This window comes from Rhinolophus ferrumequinum, chromosome 13 (genome assembly GCF_004115265.2).
Source record: "Rhinolophus ferrumequinum isolate MPI-CBG mRhiFer1 chromosome 13, mRhiFer1_v1.p, whole genome shotgun sequence".
Taxonomy (NCBI): Eukaryota; Metazoa; Chordata; class Mammalia; order Chiroptera; family Rhinolophidae; genus Rhinolophus; species Rhinolophus ferrumequinum.
In genome coordinates this window covers 46,454,811-46,472,718 of record NC_046296.1, presented here as the reverse complement: position 1 = coordinate 46,472,718, position 17,908 = coordinate 46,454,811, and the positions used below count along the sequence as shown (strand labels likewise).

Sequence of the window (17,908 nt, the reverse complement as noted above, 5' to 3'; positions counted from 1 at the left end):
CAAGGGATATCAGCAGCCCAGTCCAGCTTGAGAACCCCCTGGGCCCTCCCTATTCCCTTTAAATAGCCCGAGGGAAGCTCAGCACAGCTCCCTCTCCCCACTTTCCCTCTCTCTGAGTGGCAACTAAAGTGCTTCTGACTCTTCAACAACAGCAGGTGCCTGCTGCATATACATACACATTTCAATATGATAGAATATAAACCCGGGGGCAGGATGATTTCTCTGGGAGAAAATAAAAAGGTGAGAGTTATTTTTATTTTCCCCATTAATTATAAGGAAAGGGACCATGGGAGAACTTTTTTTAACAATGAGAATTTTCAGCCTACGCCAGTGGTGTGCTGGTAAATGTGTAACAACTGACTCTCCAAAAAAGGGTGGAGTTGCTGATTTACCAATTTTTGTGGTATAAACACTCCCGCCATGGCTGATTTCAAGCTACCAATGTGAAATGAACCAGCTTGCACAATCCTGAAAACCTTAGCAACTGACTTTCAAAAGCCAGTAGGAGCAGCGCTCACTCACCACTGACAGTCCTTCTAATACATTGTCCCTTCCATACAAAAATTTCCAATCTAGTTGGGAGATGAAATTAACTCAAGAAACTTTTAGGAAGTAGCACGAGATCAAATAAAACCAGAGTCTTCGTTGTGAGACAGGATTTTAAGGTGTCGTGAGGAAGGGGCCTGGCAAAGCCGGGTCTGAATCTCTGTGGAGAAGGCGGTGTTAGGACCCAGTGACACAGGCCTAGTCAGGCAGAAGTGGGAACCAGGTTCTCCAGAGCAAGAAGAGCAGAAAGAACAGACACATGCGTGACAATCACAGTGGTTTTCAGGGGCGCTGAGACCAGCCTGTCTGCAGCTGGGAGAAATGATGTAACCTGATTCTGAGAGCTTCTGATTGAAGAGAGACCCAGGTTGCAAAGACGCGAGGGAACGATGAGTTATTGTTGTCAGGAGGTACCTGTGCTTTTGAACCCTGAGAGGCAACTGTGACCAAGTGGGACAAACCCAGGACTCCTGGTCAGTTAGACCTAGGTTCAAATCCCTGCCTTGCTATTTACTAGTTACAAAATCTGGAGTGAGTCACTCAACCTGTCTAAGCCTGTTTCTATGCATTGGGAATAACAACATTCCCTCCACTGCATGACTCATGGGTTTGCTGAGAGGACCTAGGCAGATACCATATGTGGGAATGATTTTAAAGCAATTCACTGTTTTTCATGTCAAGCATTATTATCACTTTCTTTCCTTCTGGGTCATTGGGAAGTTGAATATTGAAAGTCGCTGACTCACCATAAAGGTGGGAGAGCAGGAAAGGGCAACTCTTATTCCTGGAGGGAAGGAAGGGTGTTGATAGGAACAAATCTAAGTATTTTTTTTAGCTACCCTGTGCCATAAATTACAGATACCCACAGGAGCCATTTTAGCCTCTGGGGCAAGGAAATGACAATGTGAAAGTGATATTTAGGAACCAGAATGGAGCTCCTGCCATAGAAGGAAAGGGGTAGATATTTCAGTTACTGTCACGTCAGGATCTAAAACCTTCAAAAGCCTGTCAAGAAACAATTCTGGTCTTTGGAGACTCTTTTCAATGCGTTTAATTTAGCTGCACACCTTCCTTTCCTGGCCCAAAATAAAGGGAATAATTTGCATTTTAAAATGCCGTATCACCCTTTGAAATAACTGGAGTCATTCTGTGATGTCACAAAACTAAATTGGAAATTGTCAGGTAAGAGGTTTTACTTAAAAGAACTAGTGGGAATAAGGAAACTAAGGAAAAGAAATTTGAGGCATGATAGCAAAGAGAAATTCCCAGCTGACTGAACAATCAGGTCCTGTAATAAGAAAAAGAAGGACATCTAACCTGGGAGGTCACACGCCGGGCCATGTGAAGGAGGCACCATTCTTTGGGGATGGGTTGCAGGTCAAAGTCAACTTTTTCTTAATCTTGCTGCTTTTATATCTCTAAACAAAGATGGCGGGTAGTCGTATGATAGGTTGATCGCGTCAAACAATATTTTTCTGTTTTATTCCTCAAAACAAAAATTTTCTTTCCCTCTTCATAGTGGTGTGCTTGATAATTCAGGCGGGAAAATACTTGTTCGGAAAGTAGCTGGACAATCTGGCTATAGAGGGAGTTATTCCAATGGTGTCCAGTCCTTATCCCTACCACGGTGGAGAGAATCCTTCATTGTCTCAGGTGAGTTGACACAGTAGGGAAATGCTGCTACACACAGGCACTTGGGTTAAGTGACCTCACGGGATGAAATGTGCTCTTTTCAATGTGCTGTTACTTTTAATTGATGGCCCACCTCATTTCATAAAAATCTGAAGCATTAGTTCTCCTGATAATTAGGATCATGAAACAATGAATTATAATCACAGTTATAAATCACTACAAAGTCTGGAAATATTAAAAGGCCCCAAGTACTCATTTTAAACACACTGCAGCTATTTGTAAGTCCAATCAAACTTTTTAATTAAGTGACTTACATTTAATAACTTTGGTTTTTGAACTACTTTTGTTAGGCCAAATGAATCTCACATCTAGAACCTTATTCCTCGAGATTTCTGGTAAATGAATAGATAAAGATAGGCTCTTAGAGAACTACGCTACAATTTTATTTGAGATTTCTTCTTATTTAATCATTGTTTCACTAGTCAACCAGTTGTCACTATCTAGCTCCACATGATTTTTGTAGACAATAATTTTTCACCTTTTTTCCCCTTTTCCAAAAATGCCAGTGAGCTAATGATGATTGTGATTTCACAGTGAAAAGGTAATCAAGTATCTTAGTATTAGCATGACTCTCCTCCCTTTTTTTAGTATTTGTGAATTTCCCCAATCTAAACATTTATTTTGCAAATTTTTTAATCTACAGAAAAATTTAAAGAATATACAATGAATACCTATAATCCCTTCACCTGGATTCACTAGTTGTTAATACGTTGCAACATTTGCTTTATTTATCTACTTATCATCTATCTATATTTTGTTCTGAACCATGTGAAAAAAAGCTGCAGGTAGCATGACACTTTATCCCTCAATACTTCAGCATACATCTTGTAAGAACAAGAACATTATCCTAAATAACCACAATACTAATGCCATGCCTAAAGAATCAACATTGATACAATAATATTGTCTAATAAATAGTTTGCATTCAATTGTATCTAATTACTCCAAAACAGTCTTAATAGTAATTTATTCTTCTTCTTTTGTTTTTGGAGTCACAATCCAATCAAAGCTCATCCACTGCATTTAGTGTCCTTTAATCTGGAACTATCTCACCACATTGCCTTTTTTGGTCATGAATGGCAATGACATTTTTGAAGTCCCAGCTAGTTGTCTAGCGGTATGTTCCACAGTCTGGACCACAAACATGTCCAGTTATTTCCTCATGATTGGATTCAGGTTAAATATTTTGGCAAGGATACCACACAGGTAGTATCATAGCCCATCCATTATGTATTATCACAAGGACCATATCAGGAGGCACATAACGTCAGTTTGTCCAGTTATTGGTGAGGCTAAATTTGATTATTTGTATACTTTGCAGTATCTCTCCCCGGTGAAGATACCTTGGAATTAATAAGCAATCTGCAGGGTGATACTTCAAAACAGCATGAATAGCTTGTTTCCAATAAATGTCACCAGTGGTTTTAACATCTATTGATGATCCTTGCTGTCATAAAAATTACATTAGTCATTGCAAAATTGTAGTTGTTCTAATTCTGTCATTCCTTTCCTGTTTATTAACTAATATTCTTATATAAAGAAGAGATTTCCCCCTCTCTGCATACTTAGGGTTCAAATTAGACTGGTTTCTAAGTCAGATAGTGGAAAGTCACCAATCCTAGTACTGTGTGTGAGGTTTGCCTTGTAACAAAGAATTCAGACTAGGGGCCATATGAAAATGCTAAGTCTAGAATACAAATTTGTTGAACATAGAGAGAAATATAATCTCCACATTAAGTGTTTACCAAGTAGCTCCTGGCTAAATATGAGTATTTTGATCTAAAGTCCTTAGTCTGCAATTCAAGAATCCCAACAGAGGTTTAAAAGAAAAATTAATTCCATGAGAGTAGAGATGTTTTGGAATTTTAAGTGAAAATCAATCTGCTGAGATTATTCCCTATAAATCTCAACTTCCATGTCCCCTCATTCCACCTAGTGACGTTTAACCGAAAACAGTGTTTGCCAGTGATAAACAATTGTGCTTCTGCAATGGCTAGGAGTATCTTTTGAATGGGCGAGTTACTTAGGAAAACGCACGTCCGTGTAAGAGTATCAACTGACGGGCGGCCCAGGTCTGCTCCCCAGAGGCTCAAGGCCAAAGAGTCGCTGAATAGTGTCAGAATCCTCCTCTGAAGGCTCAGATGCCTCCATGACCTTTCTCTAGGTCATTTCCAGTTTTTACATGTTGCTGTGCTCCTTTAATTAACTCGCTTTGGTCTGGGGTGGGGAAGCAGGAGAGGGGATGTACATTTTGGGTCAGCACAAGCTTTCAGAAGGAATGGAAAAGGTCAGAGAAGGACCTCCTCAAATAGTCCACTTGCTTTTCGATTCACGTTTCAGAAAACTAAGCTCATGCCCCTCTGCATAGAAACAGAAAGAACCATAGGATTTCAGATGTGAGAAGAATAGGAAATAGAGAGAAATGTTGTCTCTGCAGCACTCTGTTGATAAAGTGAGGTCACATCCAAGGGTCCTCCTTGGGTCTGAAATAACCTCAGTTGTTGTCTATTTGGAGCAGACCTATAAGGGCGGAAAACCTGGAAATGCCAAGCTCTGCTCCCAGGTGACTGTAATGAGATGAAGTAACTCAAGTAAGCCCAAACCTTTGCCTCATCCCCATTTTGAGTGACATTTATGGGTAATACTAGAATAACATCTTTGCATCGCTATGGCAATATATAGTTCCAAAACATTTTAACTTTTTTTTTCCATTCGGTCCTACAACTTTGTGTCATAGCGTTGTCCATATTTTCTGAATGAAAATAAATGACAGCCTCAGAGATTAAGGCAGTTAATGTTAAAATAGAAACAGAAACCTATGTTTTCTTACTTCCAATCCCAAGCCCTTCTTGAGACCCTGTTATTCTGTCTGCTTCAGGACCCCACAATCCTTTGTGCCAATAGCATGTTTGGCAAAATCATGCACTAGATTCTGTTCCACCCCGCTGGGCTCTCCAATTGACACTCCTCACCATCTCCTCCCAAGCCCTATCCTATAAAAATATTCCCTCAGGTTGAAAGTTAAAGTGTTTTTGTTATTAGATGGAAACATTGGATAACCTCCCAAGGGTGTTTGAATTGTAACAGAGATGTAAGCATTAAGACATTCCTTTGAATAAATATTTACTGAGCATCTACTACATATCAGACACTGCTCTGGGCACTGGGAATTCAAGTTGCCAGACGAGACAAATTACCTGCCTTTGGGGGAATTCTCCATTCCAGAGACACTTTCTCTTTCATTGCGGAACAAAGCTCCTGTGGTGGAATTTCAGGCCTGACCTGCTGGTGGAGGAAGCCTCTGGCAACAATCTCCTCTGGCCGTATTAGTCCTATCAGGCTTGGAAGTGCTTACCCAGCCCCATCATCTGAGTGTTTTTGTCTTTTTAGGCCTCCATTGTTTCCCTGATAGACTTTAGCATGCCTTCTCCTAGCTTGGCATCTAAACTCTCTCTCCCTGGGTGGGCAACAAATGCTTATCAAGACTGATGCATGTTTACCTACTTTCAGGTTTCTCTAATGCCATGGAATTCAAATGGTCCCCAACAGGATCCATGAAAGTGAGAGGTAGCTACTCCCACATGGCCAGGCCGTGACCAGAACTCTCCAGCATCTAAAGGAGAGCCTGGGGAATGTTTTCACTCCATCTACTGACCTAATTAAACATTCAGAGCCACATATGTGAAAACCTTCGCTTCCATGTCACATCTTCGTGGGTAAAATAAGGGTTGCTAATGTTAACTCTGAGTCATGGAGATTTTATTACTTCCTTTCTAATATTAATAAAACACAGGCAATACAGAAGACAAAATGCCACTTGACTTTCTTCTTGTAATCAACAATTCAGCATGGGGGAGACTGACTGATTTTATTGAACTCAAGAGAAATAAATTGGAAGGATGGAATCAGCTTATCAGAACAGAACCATCTAAAACCTCTAGCTCTACAAATAAATCTTTTCTCTCTCTCTCTCTCTCTCTCTTTTGCAGAAGGTAAACCCCAGAAGGGCGTAAACTACCCATCGGCTCTTACATATTCATCACCTAAAAGCCCCACTGCCAAAGCAGGCAAGTGTTCATGAGTGATTTTATCTAAATCTTCGGAGTTCATAAACACGCAATATTGTGTTTTAAGCGATAGTGTGGAAATTAACATCTTAACTGGTCAAGCTCCACTGACTCCAGTAATATTTTAACAGCTGCCAGGAACGTGGGCACAGAAATCAATGGGATCAGATGGCTAAAGCTGAAGAGTGAGGCTTCGTATTTTTGGGTTTTGTTGTTTGTTTGTTTTTACGATTCCAAGATTATCTCTGTGTTTGTGTCATTTTCATTCATAATGACTGTTACCTTGAATTTCATTGTATTGCTACCTTTAGAAGATGATGTGACGTTTTGCCCAGAAATATTCCCTGGCAGCTGAAAGGGAAAAGGTCAGGTATGAAATGAAGAGAAGCACAGAAAAGGATGTGGTTTATGGCGTAACAGCAAACAGCTAATCTGAATGGCAACCCAGGCCACAGATACAGTGTCTCTGAGGTTGTGCCTACCCAGCTTCATGTGAACTACAAAGGAGGCACAGGTGGACCTCAGGCCAAGAAAATACCTTTTTCTGGGTTTCTGTGTTAAAGTGGGAACTCTGCTATGCAGTATTGTGTCTTTGGGGCTACTTTGACTTCTCACACAAAGAGAAGCTGTGAGTTGCTTCATAACGGGATTTTGCATTGCTTCCAGAAAGCTGATGGGCTAGTTGATTTTTTTAACGTATTTAAGGTGAACATGGTTTAAGGATACCGATAGGAGCTAGCATTGATTGAGCATTTACTGTGTGCTAGGCCCTGTTCCAAGAGCTGATTATCACGTTCAGTCACCCTCACAACACCATGCGTACATACCATTCTTAGCCCTAATGTGCACCTTGAGGAAAATGCAGCACAGAGCAGTTTAGTAGCTTGCCCTTTGCCACACAGCTAGGAGCAGAGCTGAGAATGAAACCCAGACACTATGGCTCCAGAAACCTCATTCTATACCATTATCCTGTCGTTTTTCATGCTAATAACAGTGTACACAAAGAGTCCTGATTTGAGTCGCCTTGGCATACAAATAGGAAATGTTTTTCATTTTTTCCCCCAGTTACTGCTCCAACTATATCTTTAATGACATCTTAATTATTCCAGTAATCTAGACATGCTTGGGTTTAAAATGCAAGCTATAGCTATTTCCCCCCCACCCTACCCCCAGGCTGGCAGCAGATCGTGGTGGCTCATGGACTGTTTCTGAGATATCATCTTTCCTCTTTTGGTGTGGGCACGGAGAAGAGGAATAGGTGACAGACATCTCCTTAAGTGACTGGCCAGCTGATGGAAGGAGAGTGTCCCTCGCCTCTCTGTTGTCTCATCTAGGCCAGCAATTCTTAGTGATTTCTTTCTCTTTCTTTTCTTTTTTTCTTTTCTTTTCTTCTCTTTTCTTTCCCTTTCCTTCCTTCCTTTCTTTCTTTTTTTCTTTCTTTCTACCTTTCGTGTATCACATGACTTTATTATTTTTAATTATTAGATTTATTGGGGTGACACGGGTTAATAAAATTATATAGGTTTCAAGTGCACAATTCTATAATACATCATCTGTATATTGCATTGTGTGTTCACCACCCAAAGTCAAATCTCCTTCCATCACCATGTATTTGACCCCCTTTACCCTTTTCTACCTGCCCCCCTCAGTGATTTCTAAGTAGGTGATATGTGTGGATACCTGGGGCTAAGGGAGGCAGTATTCAGCTGTGTCCTGGCCCCCTCTTGTTGGGCCAGAGATCTATGCCCCATCTCTCTCTCTCTGAGTCGGGTGTCCCATCCCTTGGTGCAGTAGTCCCCTGGGCAGCTCCTTCACACAGAGCCATGGGAATGGCTGGGGTTCGCTTCCCCTCAGGGGTCTGAGGAGAACTAGGATGGGGTGAGGCCCCCTTTCTCCTCCCATCTCAATTCACCTTTGGCCTTCTGAGCCCTGCATGCCTAAGCTCCTCCAGCAGCACCCCTACCACTTCAGAAACATCCCTACCTTCAAATAAGCATCCCAACTTCAGGGACCACATGTCAAGCACCCCCTATTTTTACCCTGACAAGGAGAGTACAGCTAGACTCCAAGAATACTCCCCCAAACTTTCTCTGCAAGCTCTGCTCCTAAAGTGCACCCCGTGGGCCCATGGGTTCTGCTCAGAGAGGTCTGTCTGTAGGGAACAAGAGGCCTATCTCCCCTCCCTATCAGCCCCTGTAGTCTTGGTGGGTGAGTCTTTTGAAGCCCCTTCCTTTGGCCTGGGGAGGGCAACGCATGGAGGAAGGGAGGGAAGGGCCCTCACCCTGAACACTGCTGTCTGCCCAAGTGGCGGCTGACGCCTCCCCTTCTTCAGGTCCTTCCCTTCTGCTGACTGACCTGGGTGAGGGCGCATTGGTGATGGTGCAGGTTCTACCCGAATGGCCCCACCTGTGTGAAGTTCAGTGGCACCTCTCCTCCTTTACAATGGGGGTCGTGGGGCCTTCTGGCTTCAGCTTTGGGCCTTAACCGGAATCCGGACAAGAGGAAGAGTCCCGACAACCTTCTGTAACTGTCAGTGGCCACGCGTTTCCTCTGCGCCAGGCACCTGTGCTACACCGTGAGTGCCTGGGTAAAGTAAAGAAGCTGACCCTTGGGGAGGTTTAACACCGCATCCGAGGGCACCTTTCTAACTGGCCCCTGTTGCTCTCAAACACTGCTAATATCCCCTCCAACAAGGTACCCCTGGTGGCAGAGGGGTACAGAGGAGAGCCGCTACAGCCAAATGACAGCCTAGATTATAAAACCCATTGGGTTTGTACGTTCTCCACAGCAGAGAACATCTCAGAAACTTCTCTGTGGACCCCAAGCACCGCGGCCCAGCTTCCTGCAGTCCCCCCACATGCCGAGTCACTGACGTGCAGGAGTGCAGGGGAGCCGGGCAGCCTTTCTTACATACAAATGTAAAATGAGCAACAGCTGTCCTTAGGACATCAAGCGTTGCTGAGGTCACTTGTCCCCTCTACCAAACCACCTCAACCTTTAATGACACTATCACCGGGTATTACTAGCCTATTACAAGATCATTCCTGGTTATCAGGTGGGAAAAATTAAGTTCATATATTCATTCGGGAACCATGCATCGAGCGTCTTTTATTACCAGACTCTAAGCTAAACTTGAAGGATTCTAACATAAAAGGGATACTTGAGGTCTTGTTCAGCTTCAAGATAGAGGAACACCTCTTTAAAGTTCTAGTCCCACCATGGAGTAAATTTCACCAACGCAAATAAAAAAGTCCAGTGAGAACCGGAAAAGGGTGGCCCCCTTGGTTTCTACTCTTCCTTACATGATAAAGTTCCCATAGAAACTGGGGGAAGCAGAAGAGAGGGAGATGTGAGGGCCAGGAGCTGTTCAGGTCTCATCATGCCCCTATAAACTGCTTCCTAATCGCTCCATGAATGCGAGTTAACAGGCAAATCAGGTTAAGAGGACCACGCCCTTCCCCCCAACACACCCGCATCCCCACCCCCCACGCCCCTGCAAAGCATAAGAACCTTCTTCCACGGGAAATTCTCTCATTCAAAAAATAGAAAGCATCTTGATTTGCCCTGTGCAGCTCCTGCTGAGGATGAACATTCCTGAGATTCAAATGCTGTTCCCTCCCAGGCAGTAAGCAACCGTAGGCAGGCAGCTGTTATTGGGCTAGAGCCTCAAGCTACTCTGAGCTATAAAAACAGGTAAGTGTTGGTTTATGGAAGTTCGCTGGAAGCTGGGGAGGCACGCAGCTGGCACTGCTACAAGAGAAGGGCAAGCTTTTATTCAAGGCTGCTGAGCAAGAGTGTCAGGAAGAGCCCCCCACCCCACCCCCAAGGCTCCCCCTGGCCAGCTGCACAGTCCCCGCCCCAGAAGAAACTCAAGCCCAAGTTTATGGTAATAAGTTTCACTTCCCTGCCCTCAGTGCCTGTACCCACTAAGGCCACCCTATGCCATCTTGAGACTAAGACTGCTTGCACCACAACTCTAGAGAGACCATCCTCGGGTAGGAACAACATGTAGGAGTCTTGAGGCTACTCATGACTTGCCTTCCCCTTCGTTCCCCTTTTGAGGAAAAAATATGGAATTTGGAATCGAACAAGTGTGGGCCAAAATCCTGGCTCTGATGCCTCTTGTATGTGTGACCTCAGCCACGTTTCTTGACCTCTTGGAAAATCTGTTCCTTATCCGAAAAATGAGGATACTTGGGTGGTCCTCCAGGATGTGATTAATATCAAACATGAGTGCTTAGGCAAAGAGGTCTCCACAGTGTCTGGCGCATGGTGGATGCTCAGTGAATATTAGATTTTCTGCCCTCATATGTCACCCTGAGTTAGCACGGCAAGAGCCAAAGCCAACCCGATTACTCTGACCTCCAGACATTGCTGCTAAACTGGCTTAATTTCCTTCAGTCCTCTCATCTTTGACACCTCCTGAAAGCATTGTTTTCCACTGCGGGAGGGGAAGGTACCTCATGATGATAAATGTCAGCTACTGTCATTTATCAAATGCCTACCATGTGCAAAGCACTGTGTGGGCCCCTTACAGACATGGTGACTAATGATGACAACAGCCCTGCAAGTGGGTCTGACCCTCCCCATGTAACAGCAAAGGGAGCAGGTTCAGAATGCGTTCGTGGCAGGCTGGCGAGGGCTGGAGCCAGGAGTCCAGCCTGGCGCTGGCTGTGGTTGTCAAGTCAGATTTCCACAGGCCCACCCCAGATCCAATGAGTCAGAATCTCTGTGAATCGGGCCCTGGAATCTGCATTTTAACACCTCCACAGTGATCCTAAGGATGAACCAGATGTAGGCCGTTCTGAGGATCTTCTGCGGCCGTTGAGAAGCTGGTTATCTGGAGCTGTTCTTTACCTTCTCCAAAGGGTAATCTGTTAAGAGCCTAAGGGAAGTTTTGAAATGTTTTCCCAGGAAAATCTTTTAAAAGAGACCAAAGTTCCATGTAACTGAGGTTGTACAAAGAAACTATTTTACTGGTTTCATTTCAAATTTCTCAAAAGGAACCTGGTCCCATGAAGAATTCACTTTGGGTCACATCAGGCATTATGCTCAGTAAGAAATTGGAAGCAGTTAGGTTAGAGTATTTTCTGTCTCTGCTAAAGACAATTCTATTCCGTGAAGGAGAGCAGGCAAAAACACCAGCCCCTGGAAGACCTTGGGAGACCATGGAAGACCAGAAAGATGGTTCTGTTGGTCAGATTTAGGACATGTTTGAAAGTGTCTGTGTTCTAAGCAAGAACAAAAATGGCTGTCCCCAGGATATTTCATCTGCTCTCTAGAAAATCAATATTAGCAAAGGCACACTGAGCTGTTCAGAAACCTTGAAAATTAGACAATGGTTTGAAAAAAAGATAATTCAGATTTTCAATATCTAATTAAGTTTAAAGTGGCAAAAATGTTTACTATTTGCAAGTAGATATTTTATTTTTAATGTAATTGTAGTTTAATAATTTGCAAGTAAAATGTATTGTCAGTGTATTTATAGACTTCTCTCAAAATTAATAGTTATATCCCATTTCATAAAATATACAAGTGATTCTATTAAATGGCTTTTCCCTATACGAAGTAGGTTGAACTTGGGCCTGCATCTCCCTAAAGAGGCGTTAACGCCTGGTAGCATTTACCAGGGGGTAAGACAGAAGAGTACTTTAAAGAAATTAGAAACTTCCCTAGGACTTGTTATGAAAGCTCAATTCCTTTAAAGTTTTGGAAACGTCATAAATCACGCAGGTTCAGCTTTGCCCAAGGATGGCGTGAAGACTGGCTGAACCCCTGAGGGCACTGCCAGCTCTTTAGCAATTTGTCTGGCACAGTCTGCAGGCAGATTTAAAGGCAACCAACAGTTAGCAAGAAACAGGGTAAATGAGGGATCTGTTTCCTGCCTTGACAGGCTAATGCCGACAGGAGCAGACCAGATGGCCAAACTCCAACCCAATACCAGGCGGCTGTTTGCTAACTTGCTCTCCTAAGTCAGTGCCGTGATTGCTGCAGAAGGTGACAGAGTCAGGGTGGGAAACAAGCAGGTGCCAGTGCTGAGCAGTGGATCTGAACACGGCTGGTCTGGGGCGATGGTAGACACTATTTTCCCATCATGCTCTACAAACAGGAAGTTGGATGGTTCCCACGAAGAGTGCAGCACCTTATTATTACAGATCTATCCCCGAGGCCTGCTGTTCTGTGTACCAAAGATACAGCAACCCTAAGCTGAGTTAAGGCTAGAGCTGAGATGCTGTGGTAGGCGGAAAAATCTTCCCCCTCCCACAAAGACATCCACGTCCTCATCCCTGGAACCTGTGAATGTTACCTTACATGGCAAAAGGAGCTTCGCAGATGTGATTATCTTAAGGATTTTGAGATGGGAAGATTATCCTGAATTATCTGGGTAGGCCGTAACTGCAATCTCATGTATCCTAATAAGAGGGAGACTGACACACACACGCAGAAGAGAAGGTCAACTGAAGATGGGGCAGACAGAGAATTGAGGATGCCGGCATTAAAAATTGGAGGGGTGTGGCCACAAGCCAAGGAATGCCAGCAGCCAGCAGAAAATGGAAGAGGCAGGAAACAGATTCTACCCTGGAGCCTCCCGAGGGAGCTCAGTCCTGCCAACAGCTTGAGTTCAGCCCCGTGATACTGATTTCCAACTTTTAGCCTCCAGAACTGTAAGAGAATACATTTCTGTTCTTTTAAGCCACCAGGTTTGTGGTCATTTGTGACAGCAACCTAAGAGACATACAGACATACAGCTGGCCTATCTCCCATGGGAGGCAGCAGGCATTTGCGAGGGGGGCTGTTGTTCACTTGTGGGATTGTTTGGTATCTCTTTGTGGCGCAGACACACGGCTCTGCACGGTTCCCAATGCCCAGTAGGTACCACTTGCCCCCTTGCCCTAAACCTTCAGAGATACTCTCAGGGCACACAGAGTTGTAACAAATTGAGACTCATTTAAAATTGTGGAATCAATCCAAATCATCGCACATGGATGAAGAGCACAGTTTAGAAGTAGAATCAACATGATCCTTATAATTTGATTAGTTCCAGTACTTCATTGTACAGATGAGGAAACTGGAGCCCAGAGGAGTTAGTTGACTAGTCATGGACCACCCCAAACTAGAAATCTAGAACACATTCTCTAAAAGTAAGTCATAGTGAGTGCCCGAGAATACCTTCTATCCCTAGGCCAATGCTAATTGAAACAGCAAAAAAGTATGTGCATGACCCATGGTTTCTAGTGTCTGGAAAATTAATTTGGTGATTAATTTGATCTGTCGCTATGGTTTGAACTGTCATATAAGTTCTTTATTGTTATTTAATCTTTGGTTTGTGTATTGGCTTATTGCTCCATCCAGACTGCACATTCTTTTAGGACAGGTGGATTTCACTCTCCACGGTGGCCAGCGCGGTTCTGTGCTCATAACTCGTGTTCAACAAACATTTATTTCTCTTCTGAAGAGCCTACCGGTTATTTTATTTGTTTTATCAGTGTAATTTCATTTTCTTGCAGGTGAGACCACAAAAGCCTATCAGAAGCCATCAGTTCCAGGGACAACTGCACAGCCAGTCACCCTGATGCAGGTACCAGGGACCACCCCAGAGGGAGCCGCCCACGTTACGTTGCCAAGGCCATCCCTATCTGCAGCCTCTATCACCAGCAGCCCCAGACCACAGCCTGTGGGCCACAGGAGCCGGGAGCTGGGTCAGTAGGTAGATTGCATGTGTCCACATGCTAGTGAAGGGGAGACTGGGTTTTAGAGTAATAGCTCCGTCTGGATGCCTGTATCAGTGCCTAGCTCCCACATTTTCAACTGGGTTAGGGGAGATACCTGAGACCTGGGCCAGGGGTATGTGGTTGTATCCTCTAAGATTTAAGTAGTAAACTTGAGTCCAATAATAATAATTCAGGATTGAGCTAAGAGTGAAGCAAACCATGTAGAAGGGGCTTAAAATAGATTCAGTAATAGGACCGTTGTTATCATACTTTTGAAGATAGGATATTATGTGAAACTTTCCCATTACAAAATCCCCATTTCTACAAAAGCTCAGTTGAAGGGATAGTAGGTGTCTACGTAAACACTGTTGAATTTTGTTTTGTTTTAAGTGACAAATTATATACACCTGGAAGTCTTCAAAAATTAGAAACAAACAAAACCAAAACAATTCCTTTAGGAAAAACCGGATAGCTAAAATTTGTATTCCTTTTCTGATTGCTTTTTTTTTTTTTCTTTTTCTGATTGCTTTTTGTCTTACCACTTGTATCCATTTCTTAAGTCATGGTTTAGGTTTTACCAAAGTCCAGTTTATGGAATTAATCTCTGTACTACCTCAAACACAACCTTAAGAGCTCATTGACAATCCAACCTCCAGTCTCTAAACAGCTTATATGTAAGCCTTCCTGAGATAATACGCATCTACCTCATTTCTAAAGGTCGCCGGCGAGACGGTGGAAAATTCCACCATTGCAGTGTCACTACTGTCTCAGCAATTTTTTCCTAAATATTTCCCACCTGGTACAACTTTTTCTTTCAAGGAGAAAATGCCCAGGACTTGTTGTTTGCTCCATCTTGCAAACATCACTGCCACGTAGCATGCCTCCCACCCACCCCCAACCCCCCCCATCCCATATCAGGGTCCAGCTAGCTCTCTATCTATCTTTTTATTTAACAAATACAAATAAGCACTTTCAATGTGCTAGACACTCTCCTAAGCATACTACAAACATTAGCCTATTAAATCCTCATAACAACCCTATCAAGTAAATATATAACTTTTAATTTGACTAATCCATTGTATAGATGAGGAAACCAAAGAGTAGGGCAGTGAGGAAACTGGCCAAGTCACATAACTGGGCAGTAGCAGAACTGGGATTTGAACCCCAGCAGCCTGGCCCTCCTGTGACTCCCCTTGCAGGAAACATTCGTGCCATAAAACAACACTCCAGGCACTAATGAAGCATCACAGAAGCAGGGTCTGCCCCATCTTGACATGGATAGGTGGCAAGATTAGACGGAGTTAGACACAGCTCCCACTGTGACTATTAATAAATAATAATGGAATGCACACAGTCCATACATTCCCTGTGTCAGGCACCCTGCATGCACTATTTTATTTACTCTTCCCAACAATCCTATGAAATAGAGATTATTATTATTCCATTCAATGAACAACTCCTGGGAGAAGCTATGATATAAAATCCCCAAATAAAAATACCATAAAAATGATTTCTGAAATACATTAGACACTCCCCACCATCCTATTCTTGTTCCACTCAGGCTAATAGGAACACAGACACACTGTGTCTGACAGCAAAAGAGGAAATAGTTAGGAAGGATGCTGAGTGACAGGGATCCCCTAGGCAGAAGTTTTCTTTTTGCTTAATTTTAGGCTCTTGGCTTTTCGAGCCCTTGATTCTTTCAAAGATTTTTTGAGCAGTTGAGTATGTTGTTCGCTCCTGGTGTCTCCTTAGAGGACATCAATTTTTACATAACACATATAATTGAACATGTGGCATATTTACTTGGCTACACTGGGAGCTTGGAAATCCTGTTACAAGTTGGGCCTGTGCTTATGGAAAACCTCAAGCAACTTGCAGTTGTGGCTCCCAACCTGGCAAAGCTTCATTATTCCTGGCTTGGGGACAGGGGCCTTGGACGACAGCCTCCGGCCCATCAGTGTTCCTTCTTCATCCTGGTCCAGCACCCGCGCCCACGCTGCCCCACAGACTGCTAGACAAATACTGTCAGAGCAAGCGCTCCATGCATCGTACACTGTAATTGCTAAGAAAGGAGCCAAACTGGGAGGGAGGAAGGGAGAGGGACTTTTACAAACTCGCATTGCCTACTCAAAGGATTTTCTGTAGAAATGCAGAGAAGTGAAAATGGATGTGTGAATGCGTATGTCTTTTTTTTTTAATAACAGCTTTATTGAGATGCTTTTTGCGTACCATACAATTCATTCATTGAAAATGTAAATTCAGTGGTTTTTAGTATGTTCGCAGAGTTGTGCAACCATCCCCACAATCAATTCATCACCCCAAAAACAAACCCTATACCCACGAAGTCACTCACTACGTCCCCCTAGTCCCTCCCTCCCCCACCCTGGGTAACAACCAACCCCCTTTCATGAATGTCTATCTTGATAGGCATTAGCTGGCTATAGATATTTGCTGTGGCATTCTAGCCCAACTATATTAAATAATACTTAGTAAATAATATTTAGTATGTAGATAACTCCTTTTAGTCTTCAAATGAGCTGAACATATTTTGCCAATTATGAGAGTAGCTCTCCTAAAGCTGAGAGACGAGTGAGTTATTGTTACCGCATTTATCAGGAGAGCTTTTTTTCTCTTACTTATGTGACTATAGTCAAAAGATTTTACCAGTGGCTACAGATGGGGGTGTTCAAGTGAAACCTAATTTATTTATTCATTCGACTAATATTTATTGAGTGCTTACTCTGTGTCAGTCACCATTTTAGGATCTTGGGCTATGTTGGTGAACACATCCCACCAAGATCCCTGCAGCAGGTCCTGTCAGCTTAGAACGCCTGAAAAGTGTGTAGCTGGAACAGGAGCAACCTGCATTTGAGGTCTATGAGTCATCCACCCTCTATAATGAGGTAAAGAGCTGCCTCTCAGATAGGACATAGGAACTTGGATGGGAGTCCGGTAGAGAGTAGAATCATTGTAGCAGGAAAAGACAGGGGCTTTCCCAGCCCAAGAAGAGGAGCTGATGCAGGTGGAAGGATGCATGAAGGATGGGGCTGGACACCAAGGCCTCATCATGGCCCCTTAACTGACCCAGGAATGTGCAAAGCTAATAAGATAGAGAGGAACAAGTCAAGGCTGGGGGTGAAGGAGCCAAGATCCAGAGTGGCAGAGGCCTTTCATGGGGCTGGAGTGACACTGTCCTTCATAGGAGAGACCAAGGACTACACTGGTACCAGCGGGAACCAGGAGGCCGCAGAGCTGCATCCCAGGGCCAGAAGGGGCAGCCTGGAGAACCATAATCATAGATATGCTGAGGATAGAGTTCTGGAAAAAATGGACAATCCCACCAGGCACAGCTGCAGGGTCAGCTGAATCTACCACAGGCCTACAAGGTGCAGTGGCTTTGCAGGGCATTGTTCTCCAGGTCAGGTTCATTTGAGGAAGTGTTCTGGTTGCCTCAGCTGATCTAACAGATGAACCGTGTCCACAAGGCAGGATAGACCAGGATGGGGAGCACAGCAAGGCATGGTGGTCATTCACCTTTCTACACCACTCCACCCTCTGACCAAGGGCAGCTACCGAGGAGGAAGTGGTGAAACCTGGGACAGGAAAGAGACCAGCATCCATAACTGCCCGTCCCTTCCTCATGCAATTTCCCTTTTCACCAACATTTACCTCATCTCAGAAAGTTTAATTTCCTAACGGTGTCCAGAGAAGGTTTTGTTCTTAAAATCTAGTCTTACAAATAGTAAGACAAACATTCCAAAGGAAAAATGGGAGAAGGTCATGGCCAGGCAAGCCACGGTAGAAGAACTATAAATCGCCAATAGATATAACAAAAGATGTTCAACCTCACCTGGAATAAAATAAATGCCAAATTAAGCAACAAGATGT

The 17,908-nt window shown here is 43.7% G+C and overlaps 1 protein-coding gene across 2 annotated transcripts in view; it reads left to right on the top strand.

Annotated features, from left to right (window-relative positions):
- VIT (vitrin) overlaps positions 1–17,908 on the top strand; it is a 100,683-nt gene that overhangs the window by 48,504 nt on the left and 34,271 nt on the right. Inside the window, exons 5-7 of one of the 2 annotated variants that reach the window (XM_033125644.1) lie at positions 2,066–2,199; positions 6,228–6,305; positions 13,814–14,005. In XM_033125644.1, the coding sequence (XP_032981535.1) occupies positions 2,066–2,199; positions 6,228–6,305; positions 13,814–14,005 (404 nt within the window). The remainder of the gene's footprint in view (positions 1–2,065; positions 2,200–6,227; positions 6,306–13,813; positions 14,006–17,908) is intronic. The other variant, XM_033125645.1, reaches the window with a different exon arrangement.